This window comes from Gossypium hirsutum, chromosome A09 (assembly GCF_007990345.1).
Source record: "Gossypium hirsutum isolate 1008001.06 chromosome A09, Gossypium_hirsutum_v2.1, whole genome shotgun sequence".
NCBI classification, from domain to species: Eukaryota; Viridiplantae; Streptophyta; class Magnoliopsida; order Malvales; family Malvaceae; genus Gossypium; species Gossypium hirsutum.
Window position 1 is genome coordinate 80,438,874 of NC_053432.1, and position 15,563 is coordinate 80,454,436.

Consider the following 15,563-nt stretch of genomic DNA (forward strand, 5'->3'; position numbering starts at 1 on the left):
CGGTTTATGTTTGAAGTTTGTAGTTGTTCTTTTCAACAATGTTATATCTAAAATTCAAACATACATTAAAGGTAAAATTAAATTTTTGAGTTTGAATTTCATTTGTATCGAGTGAACTTTTAAAGTGTTGGTTGTTGTGCAATCTGTCAAATCTCAACAATAGTTAGCATTATCTCTATGTCAAGATTTTAGCTCTTGCTTCCGCCGAGAATCTTGAAGCCTTCACGAAAGAGAAACACCTCAATTAGTGAAGATATGATTTATAGTTTGTAACATTAATTATGGAAATCACACATATACGAGAGAATCCAACCACTAACTTTCAGGGACACCTTTGGTTTGGTTAATAAATTTGATTCGAGTGATGATTAAGAATTCAATGTTTTGGATAATTTGATTAATGGTATATACTACATAATTGATTGCATTCAAAACTGAAATTGTTTCGCTTATTGTTTTCCGCTTTTGATCAGGACTTCTTTGAGGTTGAGCCCATAGATTTTTGTTGGGAGATCCTTACATGAGCCCAAAACTTGAACTTCAAGAACTACCCCTTGGGTTTTGATTTTTAAAAGATGGGCTTAGAGATCATCAACCCTTTTTGAAGATTATATAAATTAGCATTTATTTTTAATCTTTTTAGTTAATAATTATATGCATTGATTACCATTTTGTTTTCTTTTAATTCAAAAATTTGAAATTCTTGATATATAATAAGAAAGCCTTGAAGCTGAGGAGGTGTTCGATTTCCATTCCACACCTCTTCAGAACACTACTTTTTCTTTATTTTAAGTTAATAACTACAATTTTTCGTTCTAAATTTCAACAAAAACAAGGAAAAAGAGCGACATAATGGCGGCGTCGTCGTCGTCCGATAGCCTGACCGATAAGAACGTTGTTTTCAGAAAGCTGAAAGCAAAATCAGATAACAAGGTCTGTATTTTTTTTTCTTATTCTAAATTTCAATATATTTCTTAAACTTTTGTTTTAGATCTGGAATTTCGGTTAACGGATCTTCGATTTTGATTTTTTTTTTTGAATTTGAAATTTCGTAGATGTGTTTCGATTGCAATGCCAAGAATCCGACGTGGGCGTCTGTTACGTATGGGATCTTTCTCTGCATCGATTGCTCAGCCGTTCATCGGAGTCTCGGTGTCCATATCAGTTTTGTCAGGTATCCTTACACTTTTTTTTTTATTCCATTTCCATTTTGTAATTTAATTTTTATCTTACTCGATGCGTTTTTAATTTTGTTTATCTTACTTCTCAATTATGTGTGAAACTGTTGAATATTTCGTTATATTATATACAGTAGAATAAAAAAGATTTAATTGCACTTCCGGTTCATCTCTCTCATCAGGAAGTTTTATAGATAAAACTGAAAAAATCTAGTGTGGTTATATGAGAAAGTTTTTCTTGGAGTGCATTATGTTCTATGGTCTGCAATCTTCTCAAATTCTTGAAGAAATTAATGATAATGAGAAAATTTGATTCCTTTTATTCTTTTCCTGAATTATGAATTTTCTATTTTCTGTCAAAGAGGTTTAGATTTTGTTATGAATGAGGATAAATTCATTGTCTGATTTTACTATCCGAATGAGATTGGCTGCTCCCATCTTAGTTTGTATTTTTCCCTCAGATTTAACTTAAAAAGGAGAAAAAAAAAAGAAAAAAAAAAGAAGAAAAACTTAGAAAGGTTATTTTCCTTTTCTGATACAAAAAAACCATTGTAGTAAACGATGTTGTATGCATATTGTTTCCATATGCTTTATTTTCTGGTTATTAGGGTTTGTTGGGTTGGTGCTCATATTCAAGAGTCCTTACTGGTAGGAAAAGCAAGGATCTTTGGGACATCTTATGCTTATTATGAAACATGCTTATTAGTGGGATTTGAAAATCATGTGATGTCGATGCCATCATGCAATTTCCGAGCTGCTGGTTATGTCTTTGAGTCTTTGCAGTTTTCTCTTTCTGTTCTGAAAAGGAATATATTTAATTTTAAGCAGGTCTACAAATTTAGACTCCTGGTCTCCTGAACAATTGAGAATGATGATATATGGAGGGAACAACTGTGCACAGGTTTTCTTTAAGCAGCATGGATGGACTGATGGAGGCAAAATTGAGGCCAAATATACTTCAAGAGCTGCTGATTTATATAGGCAAATACTATCTAAAGAAGTTGCTAAAAGTATGGCAGAAGAGGCAGGTTTGCCTTCATCCCTGGTTGCTTCTCAGTCATCACGAACATCTAATGGGTCTCTTGATAGCAAGACTGCGGAGGCTCCTAAAGAAAGTTCCTTAGACAAGGTAGAGAAACCAGAAATTTCTGTTGGGCCAAAAACTTCTCAAAGAGTTCTTACCAGCACCATCAAGAAGCCTCTTGGAGCAAAGAAAACCGGGGGTCTTGGTGCCCGAAAGCTTACTAATAAGGTATTAGTAACAATCCTTTGCGAGCAATGCAGTTGTAGCGGAATGATCATAAGGATTTCTTTACTACGATAATTGCTTGTTTTGGGAGTTATTTTACGTGCTTTTCTTATTGACAACATAATTTGCCTTGAATGCAGCACAGTGAAAATCTCTATGACCAGAAGCCTGAAGAACCAGTTGTCCCTGTTTCTTCCTCTAGTATTAACACTGCACCTATTGCCTCACCTTTCCCATCTCGTTTTGAGTATGTGGAAAATGCACAATCTACTAAGTTGAATTCTGATGGTCCACAAGTGCTCGGCCATGTTGCTCCACCAAAGTCATCAAGCTTCTTTGCTGAATTTGAAATGGACAATGGTTTTCAGAAGAAATCAAGCTCAAATTCCTCGGAAGTGCAAGTAAGTTGTATGGCCTCTCTCAATGACCTCGAACTTGCACATTTTGTTCATTAATGATTGATTAATTTGATCATTGATGGAATATTCTCATTTTGGTTTCAGAATATCTTGCTCCTTTTTATGACTTGTTATTAATTTCAAACCTGTATAGCTAGAGATTGAATCTACTTTATTCTGATCCAACATTAGGAGCCACAAGGAATCTACTTGAATGCTTCACTTGTATGGTTTTGCCTTTCAAATTGATATGTTTAAAAATGGAAAATACTCCCATATTGGAAATGTTGATGTAGTATAATGTATGACAATTTGATGTGAGGGAAGTTTCGAATTATTTATCTTTCAACTTTTATATTGATTCCCTGAAAGTGATTAGTCTTCGTTATTAATTTATGCTTGTGCCCTCACCTGCCTTTATCATTTTGTTTCTTATTGCTTCATCTTATTCTCAGATTCATGAAACCGATCAAGCTAGGAAAAAGTTCTCAAATGCAAAATCTATTTCCTCGGCCCAATATTTTGGCGATCAGACCAGAGCAGCAGACAGTGATGCTCAAGTTACATTGCAGAAATTCTCAGTATGTGTCCCTTTCTTGAAAGCTATCTTCATTTTTAAGCCTCAAAAGACTATATGTTTTGTGAGATGAATAGCATGTTTTTTGTTTTGGCAGGGTTCGACAGCCATATCCAGTGCCGATCTATTTGGTCATGGTATAGATAAATCTCTTGACCTCACCGCTATTGACCTCATCGATCGACTCTCTTTCCAGGTATGCTTTTATAAATCTAGTCTTTTATGCTTCACATGAAATTTTACGAGTGCATACGATATTTGGAAAATTATCATATACTTTTCTCTTATCTTGTTAAGTTGATTTGTTTCGTTTTCATTTGATGAAAATGTCACACTTTCAGGCGCAGCAGGATATCTCAAACCTCAAGAACATTGCTGGAGAGACGGGAAAGAAACTAAGTTCGTTGGCATCCACGCTTATTACAGATATCCAAGACAGAATCCTCTGATATTATGTTGTATGTGGAGTTTTAAAGCATATAAATATAAGTTGATTGTTACATTACCATTACCGGCCAATGTGTTTCGTAGTGAATATCGTCAAGGAGAAAATCCAGGTTTATTGGCAAGCTGGCTTTTTACCTTCCTTTCTTTTCTTTTTTAGAGTACAGGTGCTGTTTTGGGACTTGATATGGTAGCATTGTTTTTGTGTTGGGCATTTAGTGTAAATTGTCATCACAAAGACGTGAAAACGTAACAAGGTTTCATGGAGTTGTGTATTGACAAAAAAAAAAAAAAAAACTACATTGATGTTTAGATTCAGTCATGGAAACTAAGTCTTGAAATTCTTTGGTCCAAGTTAATTTTTAAATTTGACAAATATTCTCACAATGGGATTTAAATTTATTTTTGGTCCAAGTTAGTTCTTGATATTTTTTTGAAAATCCTAAATTTTGGGGGTGCAATATGGAAACAATTTCAAGTTTAAGCTTTAATATGGGAATAATTGTCAAATTCAAGGAATGACATTAAAGAAAAATGGAACTCTAATGTAAGAAGAATTGCTTAGTTGAGTCCCTAATACGAGAACAATTGCTAAATTTATAGATTAATTTAGATAAAAAAATTCAAGTTGTACTGTGTGAGTTGTCGCTAAAAATTTTTTATTTTTAAAGTAAAAGATATTATGCATTTAAACACACTTAAATTTAGGTTTGATATATTGTTATAATAATAACATGTCAATGAACAAATTGAAATAGTCTCTAAAGTTATTTAAGTATCTTATATGAAATTTTGATTTGAGTTCATTATAAAATTCGATTTTGATTTAATTGTATATACAAAATTAATATTTGTATTGTTTAATACAATTATTTGTATATATAATAAGTAAATGTAAAATAGTATTGCATTTAATAGAGGGTGAGAATATTTAGTACATTAATAATATATTTTTTACTTCACAAATAACCTTAATATATAGTAAAATATTAAAGAAAAACACATGATAAAATTTTAACTCTGCTTATGAAAATTTTAAAATTACACTGAAAATATATGAAATGTTTTCTTTAATAAAATATTTAATAATTTAAAAAAATCAAATTAAAATTATATATAATTTCAGAAAATTAAATTTTTTGCCAATTGCCGAAGTGAAGGGGAAAAAAAAAAAGAAGAAAAAAGAATGGCGTTCGTGCGCGTATATCTGTCGCTACTAGAAATGGCATGTCTGATTTAAAAACACCCCATGTAAAGGAGAACCTTATATTTAAAAGCAAATTTCTATGTGCAGCCAAATACCTAAACCACGCTTCCACGTTCCATGTGGGTCATCTCCTCACATGACTTGCCTTCAACTCTTAAATAATAAGAAGAAAAAGTCAAGAAAGAGAGTTTCGAATGGGATTTAATTTGAGTTTCACAATTAATCGTAGCTTAGCAAAATTATTAGATACCCAAAAATCTTATGGAAAAAACCTTCAAATATGAGAGGAAGAAAGAAATTAAATGATATTGTTCTTTCTAATTTTCAACTTTACACCCAATTTGCTTTGAATTTGTAGTTTAGATAATATTTAATACGATAAAAAATAATCATTTTTAAAAAATTTAAACAATTAAAAAGTGATTCTAACGTTTAATATATTAAATTTTATTTATTTTTCTTGAAATTTAATTTTTTTAGGAGTTACTTTTCTATGTTCCTATGATAAAAAAATGGAAAAATTACTTTCTTAGGAAAACTAAATAAATAGTAAGATAAAATTAACTCTATTTTATATCAGTTTAGGTTATTAGTCTACTTTAAAAAAAAGCAACTATTTCCCTTTTCTTCCTTTCTACTACTTGATTTTATCTATTACATCATTAGATTTTTCGCAAGTAAGTTTTATTATCTAATTTTATTTTTTTTCTTAACTACAAATTTAATTCAACACTTGTATTTGTATGAAATACTTATTTTTCTCAGAATATAAGTAGAATTGTTTCATATAAGTTGTATAGGACCTATGATTTGACATTCCTACAATTTAGTTATTTGTAGTTTTGCTTAGATTTTTTTTTTTATATTCTCATAGGTTAGCCTTTAGCTAAAGCAAACTTGATTTCAAGTATTTTCTAAATTTATTTTAAAATAATTTTTATATACCCATTATTCTATTATAAATTTAAAATAATTTAAAATTTATTAATTAAATTTTATTATTAAATATTTAATCCAAATATTTGTTAAGAATAAAGTTTGTTATAAAAATTAAATACATGAATATTATATCTTATTTAATAAGAATAAATTTATAAATTGTATTTAGTAACAAACATTATAGAGTAATTTTGTCGGAGAGAGGAGTCTCAAATAATTAAAATCAATGTATATTAAATATTGTAAAGTAATTTTTTGAAAATCATATTCCATTAAAATCATTACATGAAAAAGCACCCACGTAAGTTCATTATGTATTTTTATATGCACGTAAATATATTGTTCATTAAAGCATTTTCACATGCATACATTTATATGATAATTATCTGAAAATAGAGAGGGAAAGGCTGAAAATAGAGAGGGAGAGGGGGGTGGGTGTCTCAAATAATTGAAACCGAAAAGAAAAACAAGGTACAGAACATGAAATTGGCAAAGGCATTGAGACCAACTTCAAAAAGTCCAACCATGAAGAAACAGTGGAAATGAAAGGACCACTACCACAATATATATAGCCATTAAATCTTGTATTAAATTCATATAAAGAAGAAAAATCAGAAGGGAAAGCTTTAATGTGGGTAGGCAGAAAGATTTAAGCAGTTGGTCGGCGTCTTTCAGTATCTTTTTATTCCCAAAATGTAACAACAATATACAACAAAGCAAAAAACCAACTCTTCCATATCCGCCTGCAAAAGCATATGCAAATGTGGATGTATGCATGCAGTGCACCCATGTTGTCCCTTTCCCATTCTACAACTTTCACATTCTTTATGTTTCTTAATCCCCCCCATCTTCTTTCGGGATTCGTGTCTATGAAATTTACGGAAAATAATAAACCACATTGAAATTTAACCAACTGCAGTAACATATTGAACACCAAAAAGCCAGATTGAAAATCATTGTCATTAGTGACTCGATTTCACTCAGTTATTTTTTCCATTCGTTCCCCTTTTTTTTTTTTGGCATTTTTACTTATGTACTATACAAATATAAAGAGCAAAAAAAGGACTTACAGTAATTAATCAACCTCTATACAAAGGAGAATGTTGTTGGAAAACCAATTTGGAAACCCTAGTTTGCCTCCATGCCTTCATCGGACTCGTGAAATGCCACCCCTTTCCTTTCGTAGACGTCGAAGATTTCAAATCTCCGATGCCGGAATTTGACATCATCGCCACGGACCTCGACTTCGTCATCATCGTCCTCCTCTTCCTTTTGTCCTCCACCGCCGCTGCGCTCTCTTTCTCTACTTCTCTTCCATGATCTTCACTGTCGAACCGCTTGCTCTTGTTACTAGCCCTACTAAACATCGTCCAAAACGACGGCGTCTTGCTCTTATTGCTCGCCGATAAACCCTTCTTTTCGTTTAAACTCTCCGGTTTCAAATGGAGAAAAGGAATCGATAGGGATCTGGATCGTCGGAACGAAGGCTCGCTTTCGATGAGATTGGAAACTTGACCGACGGCGCCGACACCTGAGACATCTGCGGCGGTTGAAAAGCAAGAGAAGGAGTATGAGGAAGAAGAAGAGGCTGCGGTACAAGCGCAAGGAAGCGTGTAGGCGCAGTCGGGGCAAAGAGATGCTAGCTTGTCTTGGAGGCAAACCGGACAGATCCCGCTACGACGTCGCTTCGAAGGATGCTTTGCACATTTCCAGACATTTTCTTCGTCCACGTAAAAAGCCATTTTTGCAGTAAGCAGGTTCTTTGAGCTGTTCGTTAGGGGTGTGGTTTATAAAAGGGAAGCTTTGATAGGGGCAGATCAGTTGACCATGGTTACTTCCATAAGATTCAGAATTTTAACCGTAGTTAGCTTCTAACTTTGTTTGGTCAAATTCTGATTTGGCCCTTCTACTATTACTAAATTCGAGATTTAGTCCTTGTGTTGCACATAAACTTTCACCCAATGTGAATGTTGTACATAAAATTTTGATTTGATTCAATTTTCACAAACTATCAACACTATTGACAATATAGCAACATTTTACATTTACCTACTGTACACACAGATAATACTTATACTCATATGATGTAAAAATAAATTAATGTGTTAATTTTTTAAAATGTATACAATTAGATCGAAATCAAAAGTTTTATCTAGACATTCAAACCACAATTAAAATTTTATGTGTATAATTATACAAAATAAAAATTTATGTATAATTGCAAATTAAATTAAATTAAAATCCATGTACAATTTTAATATTTATCCCTCTATTTTATACTACTATTTAACTAGTTCCTATGCATTTATAAAAAAAAATACTAAACGGTGCCTTCAAACACCAAAATAATATATATGTCATCATAATGATTTGGAAGTATCTATTTTAAAAAAACAATCTATATAAATATTTTAACTGAAATAATGATATTACTAAAGCAAATGGACCAAATTAAAGTATGCTAAATTTGATAATAGAGGGACCAAAATGAGATTTAACATTTTTTTTTATTGTTAGTAAGTACTTGGTAGTACGTCCTGGTGTTATTGGGCGTGGATCGCTAGACAGAACGTTGCGTTCTGATAACGAGTTTTGAGAGTAGGCAGAGAATTGGGTAGTTATTACGAGAATGACATTATTAATGGTTTAGGGAATGGAAGACACTGTAGGTAGAAATATGTGATTTGTTCACACGTAGAAAGCACGGGGCATTATTAATTAAATTCTTTCGTCAAAGCATATTCACTATAAAAATTTTGTTTCTCATTTTTTTGAAAAATGGAAAATTTTGGTGTAAAATGTGTGAAAAATAAGAAATTAATAAGAAAAAGATGTTAATTGTTTTTTCTAGAAAAATGTTTTGTAAAATTAAAAATATTGGAAACAATAATTTCAACTCTAAATTTAATTAATTAATTGGTTATGATTTAAATTTATTTAAACGTTGTGCCAAATTCATTCCTTAATATAAAATGATAATATTGGGTGTATATAATTAATAATAATAATAAAATGTAATAAAATAAGGGTAAATTATCATAATAATTTTTTTTGTTTTACTCAGATTATATTTTAGTCACTTATGTTATTATTTTATTACGAAATGGTCACTTTGACGTTAAGATCTGTTACCTCCCAGATGACAGTTCGACATGACAGTTAAAATAGGTTTTAAATGTCAACGTGAATGTCCAGCCAAGTAAATTAATTGATTTTTAATTAAATAAATTTAATTAATTAAAATTTCTAAATTGATTAAAGGAAAATGTTAATGTATCAAATTAATCATTGAACGGAAAAAAAAACCATTGGTCTCATTTTTCTTTTATTTTTTCGTTTTCATTTCAACTGAAAAAACCATCCATTTTCATAGCCATCTTTGTTGAATTGAAACAATAGAAATCAAATTAAGTGTTCCATCAATCAGTTGAATTTTTTATTTAAAATGGAAGAACAAATGACCGATTCGATGGAGGGTCCGGAATGGACTACAATAAGCAATGGGTTTTTTATTATTTACTTGGGTTTTGGGTTAAGATATTATAATTTTTTTTTTTGCACAATAGTGATCCATCTTTTCATATTTTTCAATATATGTGACAAAAAAAGGCATGCTTTGTCTTTGTTTATTTGTATATTGTGGACAACCACAATAGCAAGCAAGTATAGAGGTTGGTGTGTCCATTTCTTCTTCCTCTTTTTCTTTGTCATTTTACTCTTCTCTTTTCTGATGGTAATAAAAAAGATTCTAACTGTTGCTTATTTTTAAACAGGAGAAAATTGAGTTTTAAAGTAAAATTTTATAATCTATTTTCATAAAAAAATTAACTTTTTGATCCCAATTGGACATCCACGTTGGCATTTAAAAACCATTTTAACTGTCACGTCGGATTGTGGTTTGGGAGGTAACAAATCTTAACGGCAAAGTGACCATTTCGTAACAAAATGATAAGATAAGTGACTAAAACATAATCTGAGGCAAACAAAAATAACTATTTTGATAGTTTACCAATAAAACAAGTGTTTGAAGTTTGAAGCGGTAAGCCATCATGTCAGCTCCTCTAAACGTGACCATGTTAGACGACCCAGCCAACTCACTGCCTATTTCTGGATGGTTCATGTTCAACCACCAAAGACCAGCGGCAGCTCTTGGCCAGCAATACAACGCAAACCACCGTCTTAATGTGTCCCCATCCCCGTCATTCATCAATCACATGTCGGTCCAGCTGCTAACAACCAATCCCTTTGAATCCTTTGAACATTTGACCCACCCCACACTTTGAAACCTCGTTGGAAAAATTAATGCGAAGAAAATGAAGCTGTGCTTGAGGTTGAGCCATGGTGTGGGCTAAGATAACAGCTTTCAGTACCTCTTCATGGGCCATGGTGTGTGCTTGAGGTTCGGTACTTTTAGAAAACGAGTGAGGCCCATGATCTTGTTAAAACAAGCCATCAAATTTCTGTTTAGGGATGACAACAGGACGGGCGGTTTTTTGAGACTAGCCCTGAACCCACCTATTACATATAATCATTACTACTAATTCTGATACATGTAGCCCAATTATAAGCTTTGAGACTTTTGAGGTGTGGTTTTCCAAACTTTATATCTAATTGTTTGTAGATTATAATGTTTTGTTTTGATGTACTTAGAAAAGTATGCATGCAAACCCTAATGTGCGAAATAGGATCCTAGTTTCATTCACACACACATGCACATGTTGGAATATTGGAAGACCAGACCCCACACCTTTCTTCTTTCAAATGGGGTTAGCTTCCTCTTCTTGGCATTCCCATTCACAACTCAACTCTAATATTACTGTTATATCAAACGGGGATATAGCTTTGAGGGCACATAACGTTTCCATTTTGTTTAATTGAGTAATGCAGCAGCCACCAAGATAGTGTGATGCCATGAGCTATAATTTCAAGGCGCATCTAATTCTTTTGCGCAAAATAACAATACGGCCGATGGCAAATCTTCTTTAATCTTTATATATGTTGGCCTTTCTTTGCTTCTCATATAATTCCAGGTTTCTTTATTACACCAAAAATATGTACTAAAAATTAAAACATTATTATTATTTTCTATAATGGAATAATTATACTTTAGACCATTCGTGCACTACAAGAACTCCAGAAATTCAAATCAAATAATCAACCAAGTATACATGGTTAGTGATTTTCATATCTAGAGAACTCGATTGGTCATTGCTACCAATAAACCCTAGTTTCAACCCAAAAAAAATCTAATATTAATGGAGAGTTTATCTTGCATCGTTGTTATGTTTTTTATGGAACTGAAATTGAGGTGGTGAATACTGCACCAATAGGTTTATCGTCTTAATTATTTTAAAATTGTTACATATTAATATTGATATATTTTTATATATTATTTTGATTTTATCGATATTTTTTAAATATTTTCATGTATATATATACATGAAAATATATTTAAGTTGCATCCATATAAATATATTTTTATGAAAAACATAATTTTAAAATTATTAATTATATAGATATATCATAGCATCCTAGGACATTATAAATGTCATGAGATGTAGTGTAATGCATTCGGCTGCTTAAGTTGCAAAGAGAGTGGGAGTGAAGCGTGCAAGTGGAACACAGTTGAGTTCATAGGCTCTGGGTGCCGTAAGTCCAGGCCGCTCACTCATGTCAACACCACCGCCGGCATTCCAGTCAAAGCACTGAACCAAGGCTACCAAAGTGACGGCCAGTTGCTGCATCGCTAAAGAAATACCGGGGCAACCCCTCCTCCCTGTACCGAAAGGCAACAGCTGATAATGCAAGCCTTTAACATCTATAACCCCTGAATTACTAATGTCAGTATCAACAGCTCGGTTGGAGTTCATGAACCTCTCAGGCTGAAACTTGAGTGGATCCTCCCACACCTTCGGATCCCTGCCTATACCCCAAATGTTTACAAATAACAAAGACTGAGGTGGGATTGTGTATCCATTGATTTTGCAGCCCTCAACGGCTTTTCTGCTTAGCATTGGGATTGGAGGATGAAGTCGAAATGATTCCTTGATTATGGCTTGAAGGTAGGGGAGACAAGGAGTGTCGGATTCTTGTACCAACTGCTTTTCCCCAAAACTTGATCCAGCTCTTGCTGTGCTTTTCTTAGCACCTCTGGGTTGTTTATCAGCTCTGCCAATGTCCATTCTACCGCTATTGCTGTTGTGTCTGTAGCGGCTGTCAAAAAGTCCTACATAACCCCCACAAATGTAGTTGACATCACTTTGTCTCTATTGCAATGCAATATACTTAACTAACCCAAATATTATACTATAAACTAATCGCCATTGCAACAACCAAGAAATATTATAAAGAAGAAAAAGTTAAAAAGCAGAAATATTATACTAACCAAGATCAAGGCCTTAATATGGTTTCTAGTTAACTGAACCTCGGAGTGCTCATCTTCAAAGATATCAAGCATGATGTCCAGAAAGTCCTTCACATCATCATCATTTAGTTTCTTGTTTTTCCTTAGTTCCTCTCGATCTCTCATAATCTTTTCCAACAATGAATCATACCTGTTATGGATATCCAAAAACCTCTTTCGAAAACCCTGCACATCTATGTTCTTGAAGAACCATATGATATCAGAGACATTGAATTCCCCGAAGATCTCATTCACTTCTCGCACTAGGGTTCGGAACCCATCGGCTTGGTCTACTGTTCCTGAGCACCTAATGCCCAGCATCATCTGAGATATGACGTTGTTGGTTAATTTCAACAGCTCTTGGGTTAGGCTCACGGTTTCACCTGATTTAGACTTGTCCAAAAGAATGCTGATGAAATGATGTAATTCCTTGGTTCGAACAGGAAGGGTCTGGCCAAGGGTTCGGTTCCCCAGCAACTCAAAAGTGGTGAGCTTTTTGATGAATTTCCAATAAGGTCCGTAGGGTGCGAAAGCAAAGGAAGAGTTGTAAGTAAGGTGTTCAATAGCAGCGGTGAGATGGCGGGTGGAGAATGTGAGCTCGTGATACTTGAGAAGCTCTTTGGCAAGCTCAGGGTTAGAGACCACAACGCAGTCAACGGACCCTAGGCGGAGATACATCAATGGGCCATGGATGGAGGAGAGCTTCTGAAAAGTTTGATGCATGAAGGGGCTGAGGAGATGGAGGTGGCCGATGACCGGTAACGCCGTTGGACCCGGCGGAAGCTTGGAACGGTTTCTGATGGAAATCAGTATTCTAACAATAAGAAATGAAACAATGAACAATGCAGCATATCGTAAGAATGGGAGCTCCATGGCCAAACACCATAAGGAAAAAGAAAATGGTTTTGGTTGATTAAAAAGGCTGAAAACACAGCTATATATAAATCTTTTCAAACAATTAGCACTCATCATCTTTTATTTATTTCATTATGATAGTAGAATTCGCCATTAGCATCAGCATTTTTTTAAACAGCTAAGGACAAAGGGTTTTTTTTTTTTAAAATTATGGAAACCAAACGAGCTTCATCAGCTTTCTATTTATTTATGAACAACATCATTTTCCAGATTTTATTTTATACAAAATAAAATATTTTATTTTTTTAAATAATCATATTTATAAATTTAATGATAAAAATTTATGTGAATTTTATTTTTTAAATTTTACTAATTTATTAATGTAAAATAGAATTATTATCTAAGTAGAACTCAAAGCGTTTTGATTACCACTTAATTAATGTTAAAGTTATATATCCATTAAAATTTAAGTTTTTTTTTTACAATTAACATCTCGGATTAGGCATGTTTAATAAAAAAATTTTAAAAAATTATCGATAAAAATAGAGATCATTAGTTTCAATCAGTTAGATAAAAAAAATGAAGCATGAAAGAAATAAATTTTCGAAGAGGTATTATTGAATCATATTCGAATAATAATAGCAACGAAGATAAATGAAAATTATTTTAATTGATGATGAGGTAAGGTTGTTTATGCTATATGAAGTAAGCACTCTCAAAATCATTTTTTATTCATCCATTATTTGTATGGGCAGGTGAAAAATATTTGATAGGTTTGTTTTAAAAGAAAATTAATTATTGAAAATTATTTTTTAATTATTATTATTATTAAATGTGTTTATTAATTTATTGTAAATATATTTTGTATATATCATAAACTGCTATTATAATTATTGTACGTTGCGTTACATAACTTTATTATTTTTTCAAATTAATATTATAGTTTACTTTTTTTATATATTTCTAAATTTGTATATTTTTTGAAAACTAAGAGGAATTGCCACTATTAATGTTAAGTAATAATAATTAAAAATGTTTTGTCGGTTTGTTTGGTAAGAAGAGTCAATTTTCAACAATTTTTTAATCATTATTATTACATGTGATTATTAATTTAGTATAAATATATTTTTATATTTATCATGAACTATTGTTATAATTATTGTATGTTGTTTTACTTAATTTTATTTTTTTTCAAATTAATATTATACTTTACTTTCATATATAGTTCTAATTTTTTTTATTTAAAAATCAAGAAAAATTATCAATATCAATGATAGGTATCAATAATTAAAAATACATTATTTAAAAACTAATTAAAAATTAAATGCGTCGTATACAACATATGTGAGTTATGAAATTAGTATATAGAAAAGCACAATTTTAAAAAAAACTTTTGAACTGATAAAAATACCTTTTATTATTCCTTATATTATAGAATTAACATAAAAATTATTTATTAATATAATAGAGTTTTGAATTAAATTATATTATTAATTAATTTTAAAATACCTAAAATCATATCAACTAATGTGATCATATAAAAATATTAAATTAACTATCTCAATTAATGTTTTTTTATAAATAATAGGAGTCATTATTTATTGAAACTATTCAATTGAGATGAATAATACTAAATAAAATTATTACAAATATTTTTTAAAATTTTAATGTAATATTAAATTAATAATTGATAATAGTTATAATCTTATAAACCGATCTGATATATTTGTAAAATTTGAAGGTTAATATTTTAAAATTATGACTAATTTGATATAATATATAAAAGTTAAAGGCTAAATTTATTATTATACATTTGTGATTTTAACAAAAATGATCAAAATGACCGAACAATGTAACGTGAATGCTTAAATTACAAATTTTTATTTTGAGTGCCTAAAGTAATTTTTTTTTTATAATTGGAGGAATATTACAAGAATATCCTTTGGCACCCACATCAAAACTTGTGATTTCTTTTTAAAGATAATACACTGCAAATCTATTGAAGATGCTTTAACAACATCTACATATAGTGTATGTATAAAATGGTTATTGATCAATTTTAATGTTTAAATTAGTGAAGAAAAATTTATTTTACTAAATATACATACAGATTTCAATTTAAAAATGCTTTTATATATTTGTCTTACATTAAATAGGTTTTAAACATAAAAATATGATATAACATATGTAACTTAATTCTTAAAATTTATGGAATAAATGTATACATGATATTTTTAAAAATTAAATAATTGTCTTACATGTATAGAAGTATTAAAATGTCAAATCTCATAAAATATAATGTGAATGTAATTT

At 31.1% G+C, this 15,563-nt stretch overlaps 2 protein-coding genes and 1 pseudogene across 2 annotated transcripts; 1 reads left to right on the top strand and 2 right to left on the bottom strand.

Moving 5' to 3' along the window:
• The first annotated feature begins 642 nt into the window (after positions 1–642).
• On the top strand, positions 643–4,067 carry LOC107935173 (probable ADP-ribosylation factor GTPase-activating protein AGD8). Its single transcript, XM_016867730.2, has 7 exons — positions 643–933; positions 1,056–1,174; positions 2,007–2,430; positions 2,568–2,828; positions 3,281–3,406; positions 3,500–3,598; positions 3,744–4,067. The coding sequence occupies exons 1-7, from the start codon at positions 853–855 to the stop codon at positions 3,849–3,851; spliced, it is 1,218 nt and encodes a 405-aa protein (XP_016723219.1). The 5' UTR covers positions 643–852; the 3' UTR covers positions 3,852–4,067.
• Positions 4,068–6,896: 2,829 nt separating this feature from the next.
• Positions 6,897–7,950, bottom strand: LOC107935183 (uncharacterized). The gene has a single exon (XM_016867750.2). The coding sequence runs from the start codon at positions 7,732–7,734 to the stop codon at positions 7,072–7,074; it is 663 nt and encodes a 220-aa protein (XP_016723239.2). The 5' UTR covers positions 7,735–7,950; the 3' UTR covers positions 6,897–7,071.
• Positions 7,951–11,513: 3,563 nt separating this feature from the next.
• On the bottom strand, positions 11,514–13,285 carry LOC107935199 (cytochrome P450 93B16-like; annotated as a pseudogene).
• Positions 13,286–15,563: the final 2,278 nt, after the last annotated feature.

Excerpts from the sequence above, each read along its gene's own strand:
- LOC107935173 (XM_016867730.2), top strand. The coding sequence starts at position 853 with ATGGCGGCGTCGTCGTCGTCCGATAGCCTGACCGATAAGAACGTTGTT. Across the intron at positions 1,175-2,006 it reads GTCCATATCAGTTTTGTCAG|GTCTACAAATTTAGACTCCT; the intron begins GTATCCTTACAC and ends AATTTTAAGCAG. Across the intron at positions 2,829-3,280 it reads CAAATTCCTCGGAAGTGCAA|ATTCATGAAACCGATCAAGC; the intron begins GTAAGTTGTATG and ends TCTTATTCTCAG.
- LOC107935183 (XM_016867750.2), bottom strand. The coding sequence starts at position 7,734 with ATGGCTTTTTACGTGGACGAAGAAAATGTCTGGAAATGTGCAAAGCAT.